The 17,660-nt window shown below is 44.3% G+C and overlaps 1 protein-coding gene across 5 annotated transcripts; it reads left to right on the forward strand.

Moving 5' to 3' along the window:
• Positions 1-1,490: 1,490 nt before the first annotated feature.
• LOC115547459 (dual specificity protein kinase CLK4) lies at positions 1,491-17,497 on the forward strand. 5 transcript variants are annotated; one of them, XM_030361683.1, is made up of 14 exons: positions 1,491-1,639; positions 3,126-3,306; positions 10,364-10,491; positions 10,875-11,095; positions 11,622-11,709; positions 12,551-12,617; positions 12,710-12,823; positions 13,029-13,195; positions 15,163-15,257; positions 15,364-15,493; positions 15,587-15,669; positions 15,761-15,840; positions 16,040-16,130; positions 16,228-17,497. In XM_030361683.1, the coding sequence occupies exons 2-14, from the start codon at positions 3,128-3,130 to the stop codon at positions 16,375-16,377; spliced, it is 1,593 nt and encodes a 530-aa protein (XP_030217543.1). In that variant the 5' UTR covers positions 1,491-1,639; positions 3,126-3,127; the 3' UTR covers positions 16,378-17,497. The 5 variants fall into 5 exon arrangements, with proteins under 5 accessions (XP_030217543.1, XP_030217545.1, XP_030217547.1 ...); XM_030361685.1 differs by having other exon boundaries at positions 10,875-10,999; XM_030361686.1 differs by lacking the exons at positions 1,491-1,639; positions 3,126-3,306 and adding an exon at positions 9,069-9,352.
• The last annotated feature ends 163 nt before the right edge of the window (positions 17,498-17,660 follow it).

Raw genomic sequence — 17,660 nt, forward strand, 5'->3', positions numbered from 1 at the left:
AGGGAACGACCCAGGAGTTCGTAGTATCATAATTGTAATATGTTATGGTGATACGTGGTAATCCTTTTTGTACTGAAGTTAGACAAAAGCTTACAGATGCAATTGCTTTGAGACACATAGAATCCAATTGCATTTATTAAGATAAGAGAACATGTTATAAATATTACTTATTCTGCATCAAATGTGTTTTCATATGGATATAAAGCCTAAATAAAGACTGTGGCTGCATGTCTATAAATCAATCTGTCTGTTCCCGTCTGTGTGTCTGCGTGTGTGTGTGTGTGTGTGTGTGTGTGTGTGTGTGTGTGTGTGTGTGTGTGTGTGTGTGTGTGTGTGTGTGTGTGTGTGTGTGTGTGTGTGTGTGTGTGTGTGTGTGTGCCTGAGTGTGTGTGTGTTTGTTTGTGTGCTCTCATACAAATTAAATTTGCCCACCCTATATCTTTATTGTGTCCACATGCTGTCTCGCTGTAATTCATCACGGCTGCTTGTCTCATGTATGAAAGTGTGTTAAACTCATTGGCCCATCGCTTGCTCGCTCTCCATCTTTGGCTCTCTATCTGGCTCGCTCTCTCTCTTTGTCTCTCTGTCCCTCTGACCCTCTCTCTCTTCTCTCTTCAATTGCATCCGTTACTTTCTTTGTTTAATCAAAATGAGACTAAATGGACCCCACTAACCAGAGAAAGTTAAGTCATTATGTCTATTTAATTCAGTTTATTACAATTTTCAGGCTAAAAGCGCTTTGCAAAAGCAATAGATTTGCATTAGTAAAGTAAAAAAAATAACATTTCGATATTTATGAACCCATTAAACATGATTTACAAAATCCTGGTCCGCTACCGAAATAAACCACACACAAATACGCTCAACTTAACCCTAATATTGTTGAGGATTTTTAAAATACACATTTTCATTCAACAATCATAATGTCCTGGCAAATAATAACAAAAATTAATTGTATTGCAGTTACAAATACCCCTTCGCAGGATAGCTTGAAAACAAGTGAAATGTGTTAAACTTTTTGAATTTATTTTCAACAAGTTTGTATCCAATTGTATGTAATTTTCCATGTGTATAATTATTTTAAATGTGTTCAATTGTTCTCATTTAAAATGGTTAGTGTAACGTCACATTATATTTCTCTAATAGCCTTATTGTAGTATTGAAATATATAGTTCAATTGTTTCAATGATAAAACGTTATATATCTTTCTGAATAGTGGCTAGGTATTCCAATAAAGATTAAACTAAGAATATAGATTATATTAAGGTAAAAAGTCAATCTCCAGCTCACCACAAAATGCATATAGAGAAAAACGCATGCAACGATAACATTTTTAGTGACACCGATTTGTGGTATGGAAGGCAAGGGACATGAACTACAACCTTACTGGAACCTATGTGCATCATAGAACGACAGCAGTGTATATATTTGGCCATCTGGTAAGAATGGACCACATATCCCAGAAACCCACACAAGCAGCCGTAAAGCAAGTCGTTCTGCCGTGAACCAACAACAGTTGGCTTTCCTTCGGTCGTGGAGCGGATTGTAAACAGACAGCCGGGGGTCTCCAAAGACGGGTCCGTGTTTATGGAAAAGGACAATATCTGATTTCAGAAGCCGAAATAGCCCACGGCCAAAGGTGAATATATTTTTATGTTTACGAGGGAATGCTGGCCCACGTTGCGTTTCATTCGGTCACAGCCGCAGTAAACCGATACCACACCAAATGTTTTGACATTTTCCCTGTGGCCCCGGTATAGTTGTCCATGTTTTTTATGAAATAGTTTGAAAATAACATGGTTTGAATAAACAAATATATTTTATTTGATAAGATCATAAGAAGTGTTTTTTGTTTAACGGGGCGTTTTACCACACTGAAACATGTGCTCTTCGCGCGTCGAGCGACTCCACCCGGCTGGTGTTCTCTGCCAGGTGTGCGTGTGCGTGTGTGTGTGTGTGTGTGTGTTCGTGTGGAGGGTTTGAATCATGGTTTATGTGTTTATTTACCTCAATACACTCATAATTAAATATAATTTAGGCTAATGTGTATAAGTCTCTACTTTATCCGCAACAAATTGTTTACAATGCAGTGGCTTTTCTGATCATTGACGTCTCCAACCTTTCCCCTGGCTAGAAGTAATGTTCGTATCGTTAATAATACACTATGGTATTAACGTTAGTAACGGTAATACTATAGTGTATTATTAATATTAACGTCAATAATACATTATATCATTTACGTTAATTAACGTTAATAACATTAGTAATACACTATAACATTATTTTACGTCTGCAGATTCGTGCAGAGAATTTATATTTTATTGCATTTATTGTGTCGATACTTTTATCCATGGTGGTTTTTCCATTTTTAAAACCGACGAAGCTACACAGAAAGTTCCTTTTGAAGCTTGTTTCGATGCGTAGCCACAAGTTATCATTTTGGTTTTCCAAGAGGACAAGTCAACTGAATACTTAGGATAAGGCGTAGGATACTACATTGGAAGGTTTACGGTTGTTCGCAGCAAATCTTGAAAGCGTTGTGATCTTGAGAGTACACCATCTCCATTGCATGTCGACTGCATGAGAGTGCTGAAGTCCACCACTCGGCACCTCGCCCTCCAGCCACGCCACCCATGACCTTGATTTTTGGTACTGTTGACAAACCCATCCAGGCCTGTGGAGACAGACACCAAACCCTTCAGGGGGTTAACATGTAAACCAACCATTTGTTCTTTAGTGTAGATTAATTTGCAGATTCCTTCCTCTTCATCACAAATCCTTGCTTTTTAAACCCTTTTTTTTTGTGGACACAAACAAGAATCACACTAATGTGTCCAGACTCACTAGTACAGACATATATCAATACACATATGATTATTGTATTCAATGTACTTATATTGAAATGGTTTCTTAATAGTATCTTATACTGATATAATCTTCCTATAAGAAGCCCAAGTATATATCTCATTCCCACACAACCACCCCTCTGCAAAAACACAGATGGGGGAAGGTTGCCTGACCAGGAGTCCTCGGTCTGTACTTGACTGCCTACTTGAGTTTTTTAACTGGGGATAGTGTTTTATGGTGCACCGTGGGAACAATTTGTCTCACTCCTTGTTTGGCAGATATGCGGCGCTCAAAGCGCCAGCATTCCCCTGCAGAGGAATGGGTGGAGGACGGATACGGCTCGCAGAGGAAAGAGGAGGCCCAGACCACCAAACGGCCCCGCCGAAGCAGTCCAGTGGAGGAAGCAGAGCTCAAGGATACGTGCCCCAGGAAGAACCATCACGGCAAGACCTACGAACGGTGAGACACCCGGACCCAGCTGTATACACTTAGTGAGCACTGAGACACCAGGTTGAACCCACTTAGTGAGCACTGAGACACCAGGTTGTACACACTTAGTGAGCACTGAGACACCAGGTTGTACACACTTATGCCGCTTTTCCACCGCACATGTAGCTCGACTCGACACGACTCGACACGACTCGACACGACTCGACACGGTAGCAGCACGGGTCGTTTTCCACCACAAATAGTACCTCCTGGACGTGGGCGGGGTGGAAAATAATTTACACATCTTCATTGTAAGATCCAGTCTCAGGGGGCCTACGAAACCTCTCAGCCCCAGGGCACAATGGCAGGTTAATGCAGGCCTGCCTGTTGTACACACTTATCACTGAGACACCAGGACCCCGTTGTACACACTTATCACTGAGACACCAGGACCCCGTTGTACACACTTATCACTGAGACACCAGGACCCCGTTGTACACACTTATCACTGAGGCACCAGGACCCCGTTGTACACACTTATAACTGAGACACCAGGACCCCGTTGTACACACTGAGCACTGAGACACCAGGAATGTCGATGGTCTACATCCTGACAAAAAGAGTACAGGGGCCAGGGACGTGCACAGGAATCTTGAGGGGCAGTTGCTCTGACCTGAAAAAAGGGCAAAAAAAAAAAAAAAAACTCACAGTCTATTTGAAGACTGAGAAGGCTCTTTAACCCTGTACTTTCTAGCATGGTCCTCTCATCTCATATTGGGTGATCAGCACTTAGGCCTACCTGCCCTATGTGCCTCCTGGTCCACATTGTCCTCGTGTCTGGAGGCTTGTGGCTGCTCCTCATCTTAAATGTAATGGAATTATGAAGAATTGCCATTAGTAGGCTAAAATATGAGTCTGATTAATTAATCAATTAGCCTACACAGTGTCGGCTTTATCAAAATGCCAAGTCTCTGTCTCACCTGCTGGTTTTCCTTTTCTTAGCCAACCCTGCAGTGATGTGCTCCTCTTTGCTGCCTCCTAGAGTTGTCTCTCTCTCTCCTGAATCCGCCTCTTTTCAGCGGGCATTTCGGCTTCACTTAACGATAACAAACAATACCCAAAATAGTGATAAGATTTAGGCATTTAACCTTTTGAATGAAAGAATTCATGTGATGCATTACATCCATAATTCATTCTTCTTGCTAAATCGAAATGTTTCGGGTGATAGGAACTTTGGTGTAATACACATAGTAGTTGGTAATACACTTAGTACATGGCACGAAGGAGCCCTTGCCATATTATTTAATGAGTACTAGCATACTTAGTACCTGGACAACAGGAACCTTTTTGTGCCTGACACACGGTACCGTGACTTCTCATAGTACACACTTTGTACTTCTCATCATATACTTTTCATACTGAGGCGCGGACTGACAACCCATGTAAATTCATAGTGAGTATCATTTCCTGTCTGATTTACAGCCAGCAAAGTCAACTGCTGCAGAATTGCATGTTTTTCAGCTTATAATTTCTCCTTTTAAAGATCCCATATCATGCTTGTTTAGCGTTAGTAATTGCATTTGGGGGTACAACTAGAATAGGGTTACATGCCTTTATTTAAAAAATACCCCTTATTATTCTCACACTGTTAATCTCTGCAAAATCCATTTCAGCGTCTTTCAAAAACTTTGTGTTAAGTATCATGTCGCTTTAAGGCCCCCCTCCCAAGTAGCCCAGTCTGCTGTGATTGGTCAGCTACTAGAATAGGGTTAGGTTGGTCGAACGCTTTGCGCGTGTGTCTGCAAATTCACAACCCCAAGAAGTTGTAGACATTGTGGGTCGCCAGAACTTCTGCACTTCAGCCCTGCCCATAGTCTGAGGTCACACAAATTTACGGAAGTAAAGTTTGAGCTCAAAAAAGCTGTTTCACACACTTATTGAGGGGTGTTCTCGGTGGAGGCGAAGACTACTCCTGGCTCGGACTTAGATTTATCTAGTTTAGCAGACGCAAAAAATGTATACATATGTCATATAACAGTCTAAAGTAAAGGGAATTGTCGAAAAAGCATGATATCACCCATTTAAGGTTACCGAAGACACGCAGCTTTCATAGTTTGAGAGTATGCCTACTTCCAATGATGCACACAAAGCAAACAAGTGGTTTGAAGATTGGGCAATGCACTGCTAGTCACCCGCACAGAAATCACACTGGTGCTTTTGTGTGTGACGGATTGTCATCAACTGAAATAACATTGCTACCTGCTCATTTCTTGTTTAGTAAATGACCAACCCAGTTATTATTAGTAGGTACAGGTTTTTGGAATCTTTTTTTTCAAAATAGAAGCAGCTAATAATTACTTTCATTATTACCCCCCCCCCCCCCCCTCCAAAGATCCAACTATTCAAATAATTGGAATTAGGAGTACAGCTTTCTTCCTGTGCCTCAGATGAAAGGAGCTGTCTCGAGATGACTCAATTGATTGGTTCACAGGAAACAAACACAAACTTGCTAAAGCAAGATTTACAATATAATGAAAAGCTGTTCAAGAATTAAGGGATGAAATTAAGGCTAGCCAATGGGCCAGATACTGTTCTATAAAGTACCAGCAACATACTACCGACCAGAGGGGAACCGACCTAAGATAAGAGGAAATTCCTTTGTTACAGCACAGTAGCATTGGAAGACCTCAAGACGAAATAGATACAAACAGAACAAACAGGGCAAACAGAACAGACAGAGCAAACCGTATAGTATACATTATAAAGTGGCTCAGTGACAGTATATTAAAGTGTGTAAATGTAAGAAAAACAAAGAGAAGTGATCAACTGTAATATACGTGTGTGTGTGTGTGTGTGTGTGTGTGTGTGTGTGTGTGTGTGTGTGTGTGTGTGTGTGTGTGTGTGTGTGTGTGTGTGTGTGTGTGTGTGTGTGTGTGTGTGTGTGTACACATACATAAACACACGTACACGTACACGCATATGTATTTTGTACTTAGCCAGCAAAGAACAGTATGCTGGCTATCACAGACTGAGATTCTAGATATTCTAATTGTATTTTATTCATTCATTCATTTATCTTGACAAATATGTTTCTGAGTAGATAAACCCTTCAAAACGGCCTATTCAATTCGTCTTGGAACGTTATGGGTAAAGTGAGGAATTTTTGTTCTAATTGTTATCTACACCGTTTTCTAGGTTAACTCTTGATAAAAACGTTGGAGTAAATAACAGGAAGACCCACACCAGAGCTTAAATTTGTTCAGAAAACCAAAGCTTTTGAAAGGCATTTCAACTCCACCAACTATCGCGATAAAAAAACAAATAGCTAAAGCTTTACTGTGGGTGTTTTGATTTGTCTGCTGGCATGCGTTTCGCTACTGCTACCAGCCCATATGGAACAGGGCCTCTCTTGGACAGAACACTGTTTTACATGCTTGGTACAGGAATAGCAGGACTTGTAACAGTGTACATTCTGGAACATATGGTGCAGGACTAGTTATCCACTATTGCAGTTATGTGTTGTCACACCCCGAAGACGCCCCTTGACATACACACGCACAATTCACCCACACTAAACAAACCACTTAAATGCACACTATGCACATGCATAGTGGTTATTAAGTAGTGTACTATAAAGGGAACCAGATTTGTACACGCACAGTCTATGTCTGAATAGACAATCTAGGCTAATGTTAGGAAAAAAAAATTTTAGGCCCTGACCTAACTGGCACCTGGTCAGTCATACCATTACACAAGTGATAGCACCTCTATAAGAGTAACATAATAGAGTGAATTGTGTAAACTCTATGCAGCACAAAGCACTCCCACACATCAGTAACACTGACTATTACATCACAAAGCATTAGGTGGACTTGCATGTTCAACAGGCAACCCATTGAATGTACCAAAACATGACAAAGATATGACATGAGAGATTAAGGAACAATGCTAAATTGAAATACTTGCTTCACCGACAACAACGTCAGAGACGCTATGTTCTCTTTTTAAACTTCTGTACTGTTTTGTTTTGGCCTGTGTGTTATGATTCATTATTATTGAGCAGCCCAGGATACCAGATATGAAACAAATCGGCACACAAACACAGCGTCCTGCAGCTATAGAAGCAAATGGACCAAACTAAAAACCCTCGTCCTTTCTTCGAAAAAGCTCTATGATCCGAGCCGTGCTATAAAGAGGGTACACCTTGGAGATGCATTTGAAAGATGGAGACGGCTAAGACCCCGGAAGGATTTGAAGACAGATGCCACACAAACTAATGTTCAATAAATGGCAAACGTGTAGATTAGCTGATCAACTGACTGTGTAGGACTCGTGGTTGCACGTCATCTTCAAAACAGACCAGTTGTCGATAGACCTCCAACTGGCATCCTGCTTGAGTCTCCAGTCAGGGGAGGTGATGGCTGTATTGTATGGCCGTCATTTTGACTGCAGTGCCAATTCTAAACGCTGATAATGTTTCATATTGTGCCTGTTCTGTTTGTTCGTACATTTGCTGTAGCCGCAAATCTGTAAAAGAGCTTACAAAGACTTCAGGTCTATTTTTATAAAAAATCATCTAATGAAAATAGTGATACATAGTGAGGCTGTGGTGTTGAACTGTGGCAGGGGGGGTATTAGTTGGTGTCATTGAGCTGTGGAACAGTGGTGTTTCCCCCCGGTCCCAGCGCGTACTGAGTGAGAGAACTCGGGTAACAGAGTGACAACGGGCCTGCATGTTGGCAGCTAGGAGTGAGACATTCTCAGCACAGATTTACCGCTGTGTGTGTGTGTGTGTGTGTGTGTGTGTGTGTGTGTGTGTGTGTGTGTGTGTGTGTGTGTGTGTGTGTGTGTGTGTGTGTGTGTGTGTGTGTGTGTGTGTGTGTGTGTGTGCTCAGAGAACATGGGGTTCCAGTGGGCGTGGTTAAGGGGTGTGTGCGGGATGGGGTTTCCGTTGCAAGCATTCCTGTGATGAGGGGGGATGCTCATGTTAACTCTGATGTCTAGCATTTGATTAGAGGAGGCGGGAGTATGGGCGACTCCCCCTCTCTTGAAGTCAACATGATATGGCCCTCTTACTGTTGAGGATTGGATTAGATTAATAACGGATGGCGACATCGTCTAGTCAAGTTGTCGGCAGTCACCCAACAAGGCTACAAACATGTACCATTATTTTGGGGCTTCTTTTTAAGGTAGGGATGGGGGAAGGGAAAGGGGGGGGGGGGGGGGGGGGGGGGGGGGCAGAGAAGGTCAAGGGTGGAACGAGAGCTGGCGTCGAGGCGGCGATGATAACAGGAAGAAGGGTGGGATAAGGGTCCTATCAGCACGTTCTGCACGCCGCTCGTCCCCGGGACGTGTCGAGGCGCGGCAGGGAGTGACGGAGACAGGTGCAGCGGAAGGCCCCTGGCTGTTGACACGGCAGACGTGGTCCCCGCTGAGGCACCTTGTCTTCACTATACCTAAATGGAACAAAAAACGCCCCCACCGTTTCACTGCAGGCGTCACGGGCAACCTTTCCACCCTGGCCTCTTCTCTAAATCCGTCTGGCCGTGGAACATCTCCATGGAGAGGCCGTTTCCATATGAACGTTTCAAATTGTTTAACAAAAATGCCAAAAATGCATGTAAATATTTTCTATGGGCAACTCTGTGTCATCTCACAGTCACGTTGTTGTCCTCCACATCCTGCATAGCAACAGCCTACCTCACTGGAGTAAGTGTGGAATGATCCAGGACAGATTGGGGGTCCTGGCTGATATGTGACCCACCCCTCTCTAAAGGCAGGGCAGAGCTGGACATGGGAGAGCTCTAGTGTGCCCGGGGTTCACTCTATGTATAGCAGTGTCAGCAGAGAGGTCGTCACGCTTAAATCAAACAGTCGTCCAAAAAAAAAATAAGATTTAACCTCTGCATACATTTTTTATGCAGAGGTAAAGTACATAGAGGATGCGTGTGTGACGGCAGTAGAGCAAGAGGACAAACGTTTTCTTTCACATCAAGAGCAGACCTACCAGGCTGGATTTGTTATTGCCCACCGAAAGCGTCGTGTCGTAGGCGTCTGGGGAGCACACTCATAAGTGGTGAGAAGAAGAGCTTCTTCAGCGCTGGTAGTACCTCATTGTAGTGGGATTGCACTGTATGCATTTTGTCATTATTCTAATTTTTTTATATTTATTGACGCAATAAGAATTGATTAACATTACCATAGTTTGACTGATTAACAAATCGATAATCATTGGACACTGGTAATCATTGGACAAGCTAATTCTTAGGGTCTAATTCTCAGTTTAATTAGTGCTGACTAATTCAGTTATTCCAATAACATTTAGTTATTGTAGATATTGATTTGGCATGTACTAAATTGTATGTGGAATAGGGTCAATTGCCAGGATTTTCATCTTCTAATAAAAATACATTTTTGTCTGGCATGTCTTGATTAGCTAATCAATAGTATGAAATTGTGTTTTGCCTCTGCAAAAGACTCAAGACTCACCTGTTCAGAGTTCACCTGGACTCTGCGTAGCCTCCCTCCCCCACCCCTCCCACGCACGTATTGTATGTTGTATGTCCTGGCACGTAATGCACACACTTATTGTCCGTTGTAGTTAGTTATAGTACTTAGCATTGTGTAGCATCTTATCCTAGCTATATCTTTGGTGTATTCGGGGAATGGGTTAACCTAGCGATTTGAAGTGCTTTGCACTTGGTTCTACCAACATCCTTAATGCACCGACAGCCATATATTGTTTCTCCGTCTTCTGACAAATGTACTTATTGTAAGTCGTTTTAGAGAAAAGCGTGTGCTAAATGCCCCTAATGTAAATGTAAAATGTATCTGTACTTGATTATTGGTTGCTGAAATATTTTGGCTAGACTTGAGAATAATTGCATGTTGTCGTTTTTTTACATCTAAACAACTATTTTCAAAGTGACAATATCTAGTCCATACACACGAGGAAATATTCATCAATTAATTAAAATGATTGGTCCTCACCTCCAATGTTTGGACCTGGTTCTGTTTAATGAAAATGTTTAAATAACCATCTTCATTCATCAACCTGTGCTTTCCGATCCTTCGTTTCTATGGGCAGTTGCCGGCAGAATACCAATAGGCCACATCAGGCGCTGCAAAGCAAGGCCAGAGAACCCCGCAGAGGAGTCGGCGCTTCGGACCGGACAAGAGCCATGGGGACCCTGATAAGAACCAGCAATGGGAAAGGTAGTCCTCAATGGATGTCTATGCAGCATTCAGGGCATATGGAGCGGGTAGGAATATGGTGGTTTTCAAGCTAGTGGTAAAAGGGTCACAAGGTTACATACTGCCGTTTCAACCGTAGTGCACTCTTCAATGTGGGAAGGATTTGTTGTACAACACGCTTTCAAACTTGATAGTCTAGTTAATGTCTAGACCTATTTTTGTTCAGTTTTTTTGGAGTTCCCGAAATGACACAATGTGGTTTTTTTACTCCTCTATGTCAAAGGACTGTTAGGTCATGACCTGCATGAGAGCCATGCGTGCTAATGTCTTGCATGACGATTCAATTGAACACATTGAACCTGGCTGTCCTGCTTTCTGCTCTGTGTCTGTCTCCCTGCTGCTAGATATGGAGGTCCCCGTCTGCCACAGCGCGCGGACCGAGACAAACATAAACACAGGGGGGCCCACCAGACCCCAGACACTGGCCCACAGTGACGCACACCTCCACTCCGTGCACACGCAGCAGAAGGTTCCTCACTCCTCTGCGCACGCACATACACAACGCACACACTCGCACACGCGCTCCAGAGTAAACAGTCGGAGCGGCAGTCAAAACAGCAACTCGGTAAGATGGGCTCTGGCTTTTCATCGTGCTACCTAATCGCTTTCTTCCCTAAATGACTGGTTTTTGTTGGTTTTCTAAATCGCTAAACACCTCGTTAGGTATCATTTTAACCAGCGGGTTTGATCCTACATTATCCCATCCATTCTGTCTCTAGCTGGGGAAACCTTTGACCAAGCCGCTAGCTTAGTGTGGCTTCTTGCATTGAGGTTGTCTTTGAAAACGTTGCCGATGTGTTTCCCATTGTGCCGTCCGTACGCCCCCGGCTTGGCTTCGTCAGGGGTTTGAATATGACTCCCACCGCGCCCTTCGTGCCAATCCCAACGCCAACGCTCTGCCGCCATAATGTCCTCTGTCAGCCCCACCGACTCTGTTTCTGTCTCTCCGTCTTTGGGTGACGACACCCCCCCCCACACCCCCCCCCAACCCCCCCCAACCGATGGCGGCGTTCTTCTGGCTGTATTCTGCCTGGCCGGTTGTTGTACTGTTTGCTGATGTTGACGACGACCACGATGGTGACGGCGTACAGCGGAGTGGCGGGACGAAGAGGAAGAGTTGTGGCGGTGACGGAGAGGGCCACCTGGTCTATGATGCCGGCCTCCTCCTCAATGAACGATGTACACAAACCCCACCTCAATCTGTTGTGTCTTTTCCTGCTCACTTTGGCCCTGTCTTACAGTCATCCCTTTGGGCTTTGAGGTTTTAATAGAAAAATGCTAAATGTGTACACAGAGCAGCAACTACACGTGTAGTTTCATACTGATTATGGGTGGGCATTCAATCAAATTGTTAGAATGGCTCAAATACGCTGTGTGTTGCAGAGTAGTCATTGGCTTTACATATCGATCATGGTACTCGCTACCCGAGTGGAAGCATAGTTATTTGTGGGGAAAAAAAATTCTTCACACATGGCTCTTTTTTATTATGAATTTGTAACAGAATACAATACTTAATTTGTATGGAGCTGGTTAAAACGACATGATTCATTATGTATTTCTCTTAAACCGTGTTTTTGAATGATGCTAAGGCAGCTCAAAGATTGCCCTTCTGCTATCAACACCTCCAGTTAGGGCTGATTCTGTCTGCCCTTACAAGAGTCAATGTCATGAGGAGTTCCACCTTGGATCCTGCCGACCATAAGCTAAAATGTTAGTTTAGGCCTGTTTTAGCTGACCAGAGCTTAAGTCTGTTGGTATCTAGCTGTCCAATTATCTGAACCTCTCTCTCTCTCTCTCTCTCTCTCTCTCTCTCTCTCTCTCTCTCTCTCTCCCTCTCCCTCTCCCTCTCTATCTCTATCTCTATCTCTATCTCTCTCTCTCTCTCTCTCTCTCTCTCTCTCTCTCTCTCTCTCTCTCTCTCTCTCTCTCTCTCTCTCTCTCTCTCTCTCTCTCTCTCTCTCTCTCTCTCTCTCTCTCTCTCTCTCTCTCTCTCTCTCTCTATCTCTCTCTCACAACCCAGATGAAGTGGTCTCTACTCTGGGAGAGGGAGCCTTTGGAAAGGTGGTGGAGTGCTTGGACAGGAACAAGTAAGTCTAAAGGACTGCCACCTAAAACCCACCCTCTGTCAATCACTCACTGTGCGTTTGTACTGACGTGTGTGTCCGTGTGTGAGCAACAGGAGTGAACGAGTGGCTCTGAAGATCGTGAAGAACATTGAGCGTTACCGAGAAGCGGCCCAGTCTGAGATCGCAGTTCTGGGGGAGATCAACAGCCTGGATGACGACCACACATTGTGAGTTTCCCACGATTCAGGACACAGTAATTAATGTAGTGGGACTCTACTCCATGGATCAAAATATGCAAATACATTTATATAATATCTTATAATATTTCAAGGGAAGCAAGCCTATGTGAACACTTATGTAATTCCAGGTCGCTGAATACATCCTGACTGAGCTCTCTTTCTCTCTCTCTCTCTCTCTCTCTCTCTCTCTCAGTGCGTGTGTGAGAATGCTGGACTGGTTCGACCATCACGGGCACATCTGCATTGTGTTTGAGTTGCTGGGCCTCAGCACCTTCGACTACCTGAGGGAGAACGACTTCCTGCCCTTTACAGTGGAGCACATCAGACACATGGCCTTCCAGATCTTCAGAGCAGTCTGCTGTGAGTCCGGCCACCTTCACCCCAATAACGTCCCCCTCGTCGTACCCTCTTCCGCTCTCTACGACCATGGGACGTGTGGCTGGATGTCCTGCAAGTCGAGCAAATGAGAAACCTCTTACACGATTATCATTGGCGGTCAGCATTGTCGTTCCCAGAAATGTGCTGCTGCTCCAGCACAGCACGAGGAATCAGGTTTATTAAAGGGAAACTTCACCCATTTCCATTAAGCTCTGTATCGTTAGAAACCCACTCGTATTTTTGAATGGTCGTGCATCATTCTTTTATTTTCTGGAGAGACTGGAGAGATCCGTATCGATCTCCAACACTTCCTGTTTAAGATGACGCAATATGACGATTTTTGCGTAGAAGTAAATAGGAAGGGTAAGAGGGGAGGATTCTCGTAAGACTACAAGCACTACTCCCACCCCCCCCCTAGGGGGTGGGACCCACTGACGCTACAGACCTATTAGAGCAGTGCCAGTGGGTGGGACTTCACCACCAGAAACTAACATCCACAGCGTCTGAAGCTAAGCTAACAGAGGCTGTTGATAAAACTGAAGTACAATGTCGGAAGGTATTGAATCTGACATAGATGATGGGGATTTTGAAGATCTGATGCTCGAATCAGATGTTCATGGCTACCTCTACGAGCCGCAATATAGCGACGAGCAGCTGAAGCTGATAGAGGAACAGGAGGCGGCTGCGGCTGCTACGGCCGATAGGCGGAGATCTAGATCAGCGGGAATGGCCAGCGAAGCTGTGCATCGTGGTGCATGGTGGGAGTTGTTGTCTTCAATCCACAAGCGCCAAAAAGTCACTTTCTGCCTTTTCTTAGTCAAGGCGGCACCACATTAGATTTTTATTTTATTATTCGACTACATATAGCCCCAATTTCAATACATGTTCATGCCTCCACCAGGGAAATGCTTCTTTAAAGAGAGTAAAGCAGTGTTTCCCCCAGCACTGCATGGTTAAGGCAGCCGCCTTAACAACAATAGGGCCCCGCCTTGACTACCAATGTGCAATAAAAAATAAATATATAGGTATATATATTTTATTTTTTTATCAATATTTTTTAATTATTATGCATTAACAAAGTACAGAACTGTTGTAGGGAAGGAAAACATACTTCCATCAGGTACAAAAAATAAATATAAATAATTCATTGGTGATACTGTTCAAAGCAATAGTCGTGCGAACTGAAACCCTCACTGAAGACTCTCTCCCCCCCCCCCCCCTCCCCACTGTAAAGTAAAGTTGAGTGGTCTCGCTTGTAATTTTTTGAGGTTTTGTTTATTTTTAGTCGTTTTGTTGGATTATGTGATGTGCAACTCTGGTAGGAGTGTTTTCACCCTAAAGTTAGCGTTTCTAGTATCTTCGTATATACACTAGTTAATTCTTAAGGCCTTGCAGCTATAGGTGTCTCGCTGGCCCACTTTTTTGTTTTATTGTTATGTGAACACAAAGTCTGATACTGTGGCCACGTCCATTCTGACTTCATTATTGTGTAAATTCCTTTAGTGGCCTTGCATTCTTCCAGCCATGTCCACTTCCCCCCATAGAGTTTTTCAAATTAACATGGATTCTTCCACCTTAACGGTCTCCACGACAGCCTTTTGTTTTGTTAATATCAGACCTAAAATCCTTTGTTTTGGCCTTCCTTGGGAATGTTTCCCAATAAGAATAATGTATACCCATCGTCTCTTCCATGGTACTTGCCTGCCTGACTGTCTTCCCGTGATCACGCTCCATTACATTGAGTGTCTGATGTAAGGGTTTTCATCCAGGGAGAATGATGCTAGGTTGTACCCACTCCTGAGAGAGAAAGGGACAGACCGTTTACTCTGGCATAAAACTGCTACATTTAAAGTACATCACAGGCACAAAACAAATTGATTGAAAAGTCTCTAACCTAGTGTGTGTGTGTGTGTGTGTGTGTGTGTGTGTGTGTGTGTGTGTGTGTGTAGTCCTTCATCGGAACAAGGTGACACACACAGACCTGAAGCCGGAGAACATTCTCTTTGTGCGCTCCGACTACGACATGGAGTACAACGACCGGCTGGTAAGACCCCCGCATTGCAGTGCAAATATAACCTGGGGGGAGGCGGTGTGGGGGGGGAGGCCGTGGTGTCTCACGGTGGGTCCTGTGTGACTCTGTGGGGGGACAGAAGCGGGACCAGAGGACCCTGAAGAGCCTGGACGTGAAGGTGGTCGACTTTGGCAACGCAACCTTCGACCGCGACCACCACCCTTCCCTGGTGTCAACGCGCCACTACCGGGCCCCTGAAGTCATCCTAGGTACTCACTCAGTCACTCAGTCACTCACTCACTCAGTCAGTCACTCAGTCACCCACTCACTCACTCACTCACATGTGTGTGGGTGTTTCTCAGACCTTGGCTGGAACCAGGCTTGTGACGTCTGGAGCCTGGGCTGTATCCTCATGGAGTACTACCTGGGGCTGACAGTGTTTCAGGTACACACACAACACGCCCTCCCACGTCGTACTCCCCCGCCCGCGTTATGTTCCAACCACACACCTCACGCTCACATCCCTCGTCTCGCAGACCCACGACAGCAAAGAGCACCTGGCCATGATGGAGAGAGTCCTGGGCCCCATCCCTCCCAGTCTCCTCAGCAAGACCAGGTACACACACACACACACACACACACACACACACACACACACACACACACACACACACACACACACACACACACACACACACACACACACACACACACACACACACACACACACACACACACAGACAGACACACAGAGAGAGAGAGTATGGTATTGAAGCAACGCACCCGTATATATTTAAATGTGTGTGTGCATGCAGGAAGCGGCACTTTGTGGAGCGAGAGCGTCTGGACTGGGATGAACACAGTAGCTCGGGCCGCTACGTCAGGAAGCACTGTAAACCACTGAAGGTACTGCCACAGCACCCTGCACCATGCTTCGGACGAGGCCCGGCTGTCCCCCGCTCTAACCCTCTGTGTGTGTGTGTGTGTGTGTGGCGTCTTACAGCAGTACATGCAGAGTAGGAGTGCCGAGCACCAGCAGCTGTTTGAGTTGATCGGCAGCATGCTCGAGTACGACGTCTCCAGACGCATCACCATGGAGGAGGCCCTCTGGCACCCCTTCTTCACCCCCCTCAGGATGGTGCGCTGCCCATGATGCAAACACCTGCATATATTACATACATACACTCACATGCACACAAACATGTACAGGTAAATACCCACCCACATGGTGAACCAATATACTTTTGTTTTCAGTTTGGCTTAATTTTTTTATATTTTTGGTTTTTGTTTGAGTATACACTCCTTCTAGAGTTCGTTGAGTGTGCACTCCTTCTAGAGTTTTTAAGATGACCTATTCTCTTTATTGGAGAAAGCAGTGATTTTCAAAGCGAGTATTTTTATTGTGAGTGGGTCACACATACCTGACATATGCACACAGCTACACAAAGCTATAATAACATGGCAAAGCTAAACAGCGTTTCAGTGTGTGTGCTCCAGGAGTGCTGATGTTTTGACTGTATCAGCCCTCAGTGTCATACCAGAGTCTTTATGAGACTTATCTCAGGGTGTACAGCGACACTGAGTGGCTGAGGTTTAGGCCCAATCCCATTTCTACCACTTACCCCTTCCCCTTACCCCTTCAGAACAAGGGGGAGGGGTAAGGGGAAAGAGTAAGGGGTAGAAATGGGATTGGGCCTTAAATACACCTCGTCTGGCCACGGGCTCAACCGGCGTCGTCAATAGACCAGTTGAATGCTGTACTGTTTACATGACCGACTTTCCTCAGTAGACAACAGCTCCTAAACCAGTATGCTCACCAGCAAAAAGCACAGGGGATTTTGCTCAAAATGCTAATCCTTGAGTTTGCAGGGTCAAACCGAAGTATGGTCCTTTTTTCTTCAATATTGGTAGACAATCCATTTTTTTACGTGTTTCTGTGCATTTCTACACAGCAATATTTTCTAGCGTTATGTTTTTATTAACTATTATGAGTTACTACTGACGAGGGCAGGGTTAGCCAACATCAGTGTTCAGGGTGAATTTTAAGATGTCAGGGTTTGAGGTCTGTTAATTTATATTGATTGTTTCTTTGGTCTTCCTCTCCTAACATGGTTGGGAGAATTGCTGCAGTCCTTTAAAGGAAACTCTGTTTGTGTATAACTCAGGTCTGCCTATTAAGGCAACTTATTTATATACCTTATTAAAAAAGATGGATCTTTGGGGCTGAGTTCTGAAGTTTGAGTTTGAAAATAAAAATATTTATTATGTTGAAATGTTTGTTTTGTATTATTTTTACAGGTAAACTCGGTTTTTCTTCATTGGCTTCTGATACAGGGGAGATTTTAAGCACTGGACACAAGGTGAACGTTGGGGTTGGAAACCTATGGTTGAACTCAATTATCAGCTCGATAGTGATGATTATAGGGCGCCACATTT

Source organism: Gadus morhua, chromosome 7 (assembly GCF_902167405.1).
Source record: "Gadus morhua chromosome 7, gadMor3.0, whole genome shotgun sequence".
NCBI lineage: Eukaryota > Metazoa > Chordata > Actinopteri > Gadiformes > Gadidae > Gadus > Gadus morhua.

Coding starts and splice junctions, on each gene's coding strand:
- LOC115547459 (XM_030361683.1), top strand. CDS start 3,128: ATGCGGCGCTCAAAGCGCCAGCATTCCCCTGCAGAGGAATGGGTGGAG. Junction 11,096..11,621: donor GCAGTCAAAACAGCAACTCG/GTAAGATGGGCT, acceptor GACGGCGTACAG/CGGAGTGGCGGGACGAAGAG. Junction 15,258..15,363: donor TGGAGTACAACGACCGGCTG/GTAAGACCCCCG, acceptor GTGGGGGGACAG/AAGCGGGACCAGAGGACCCT.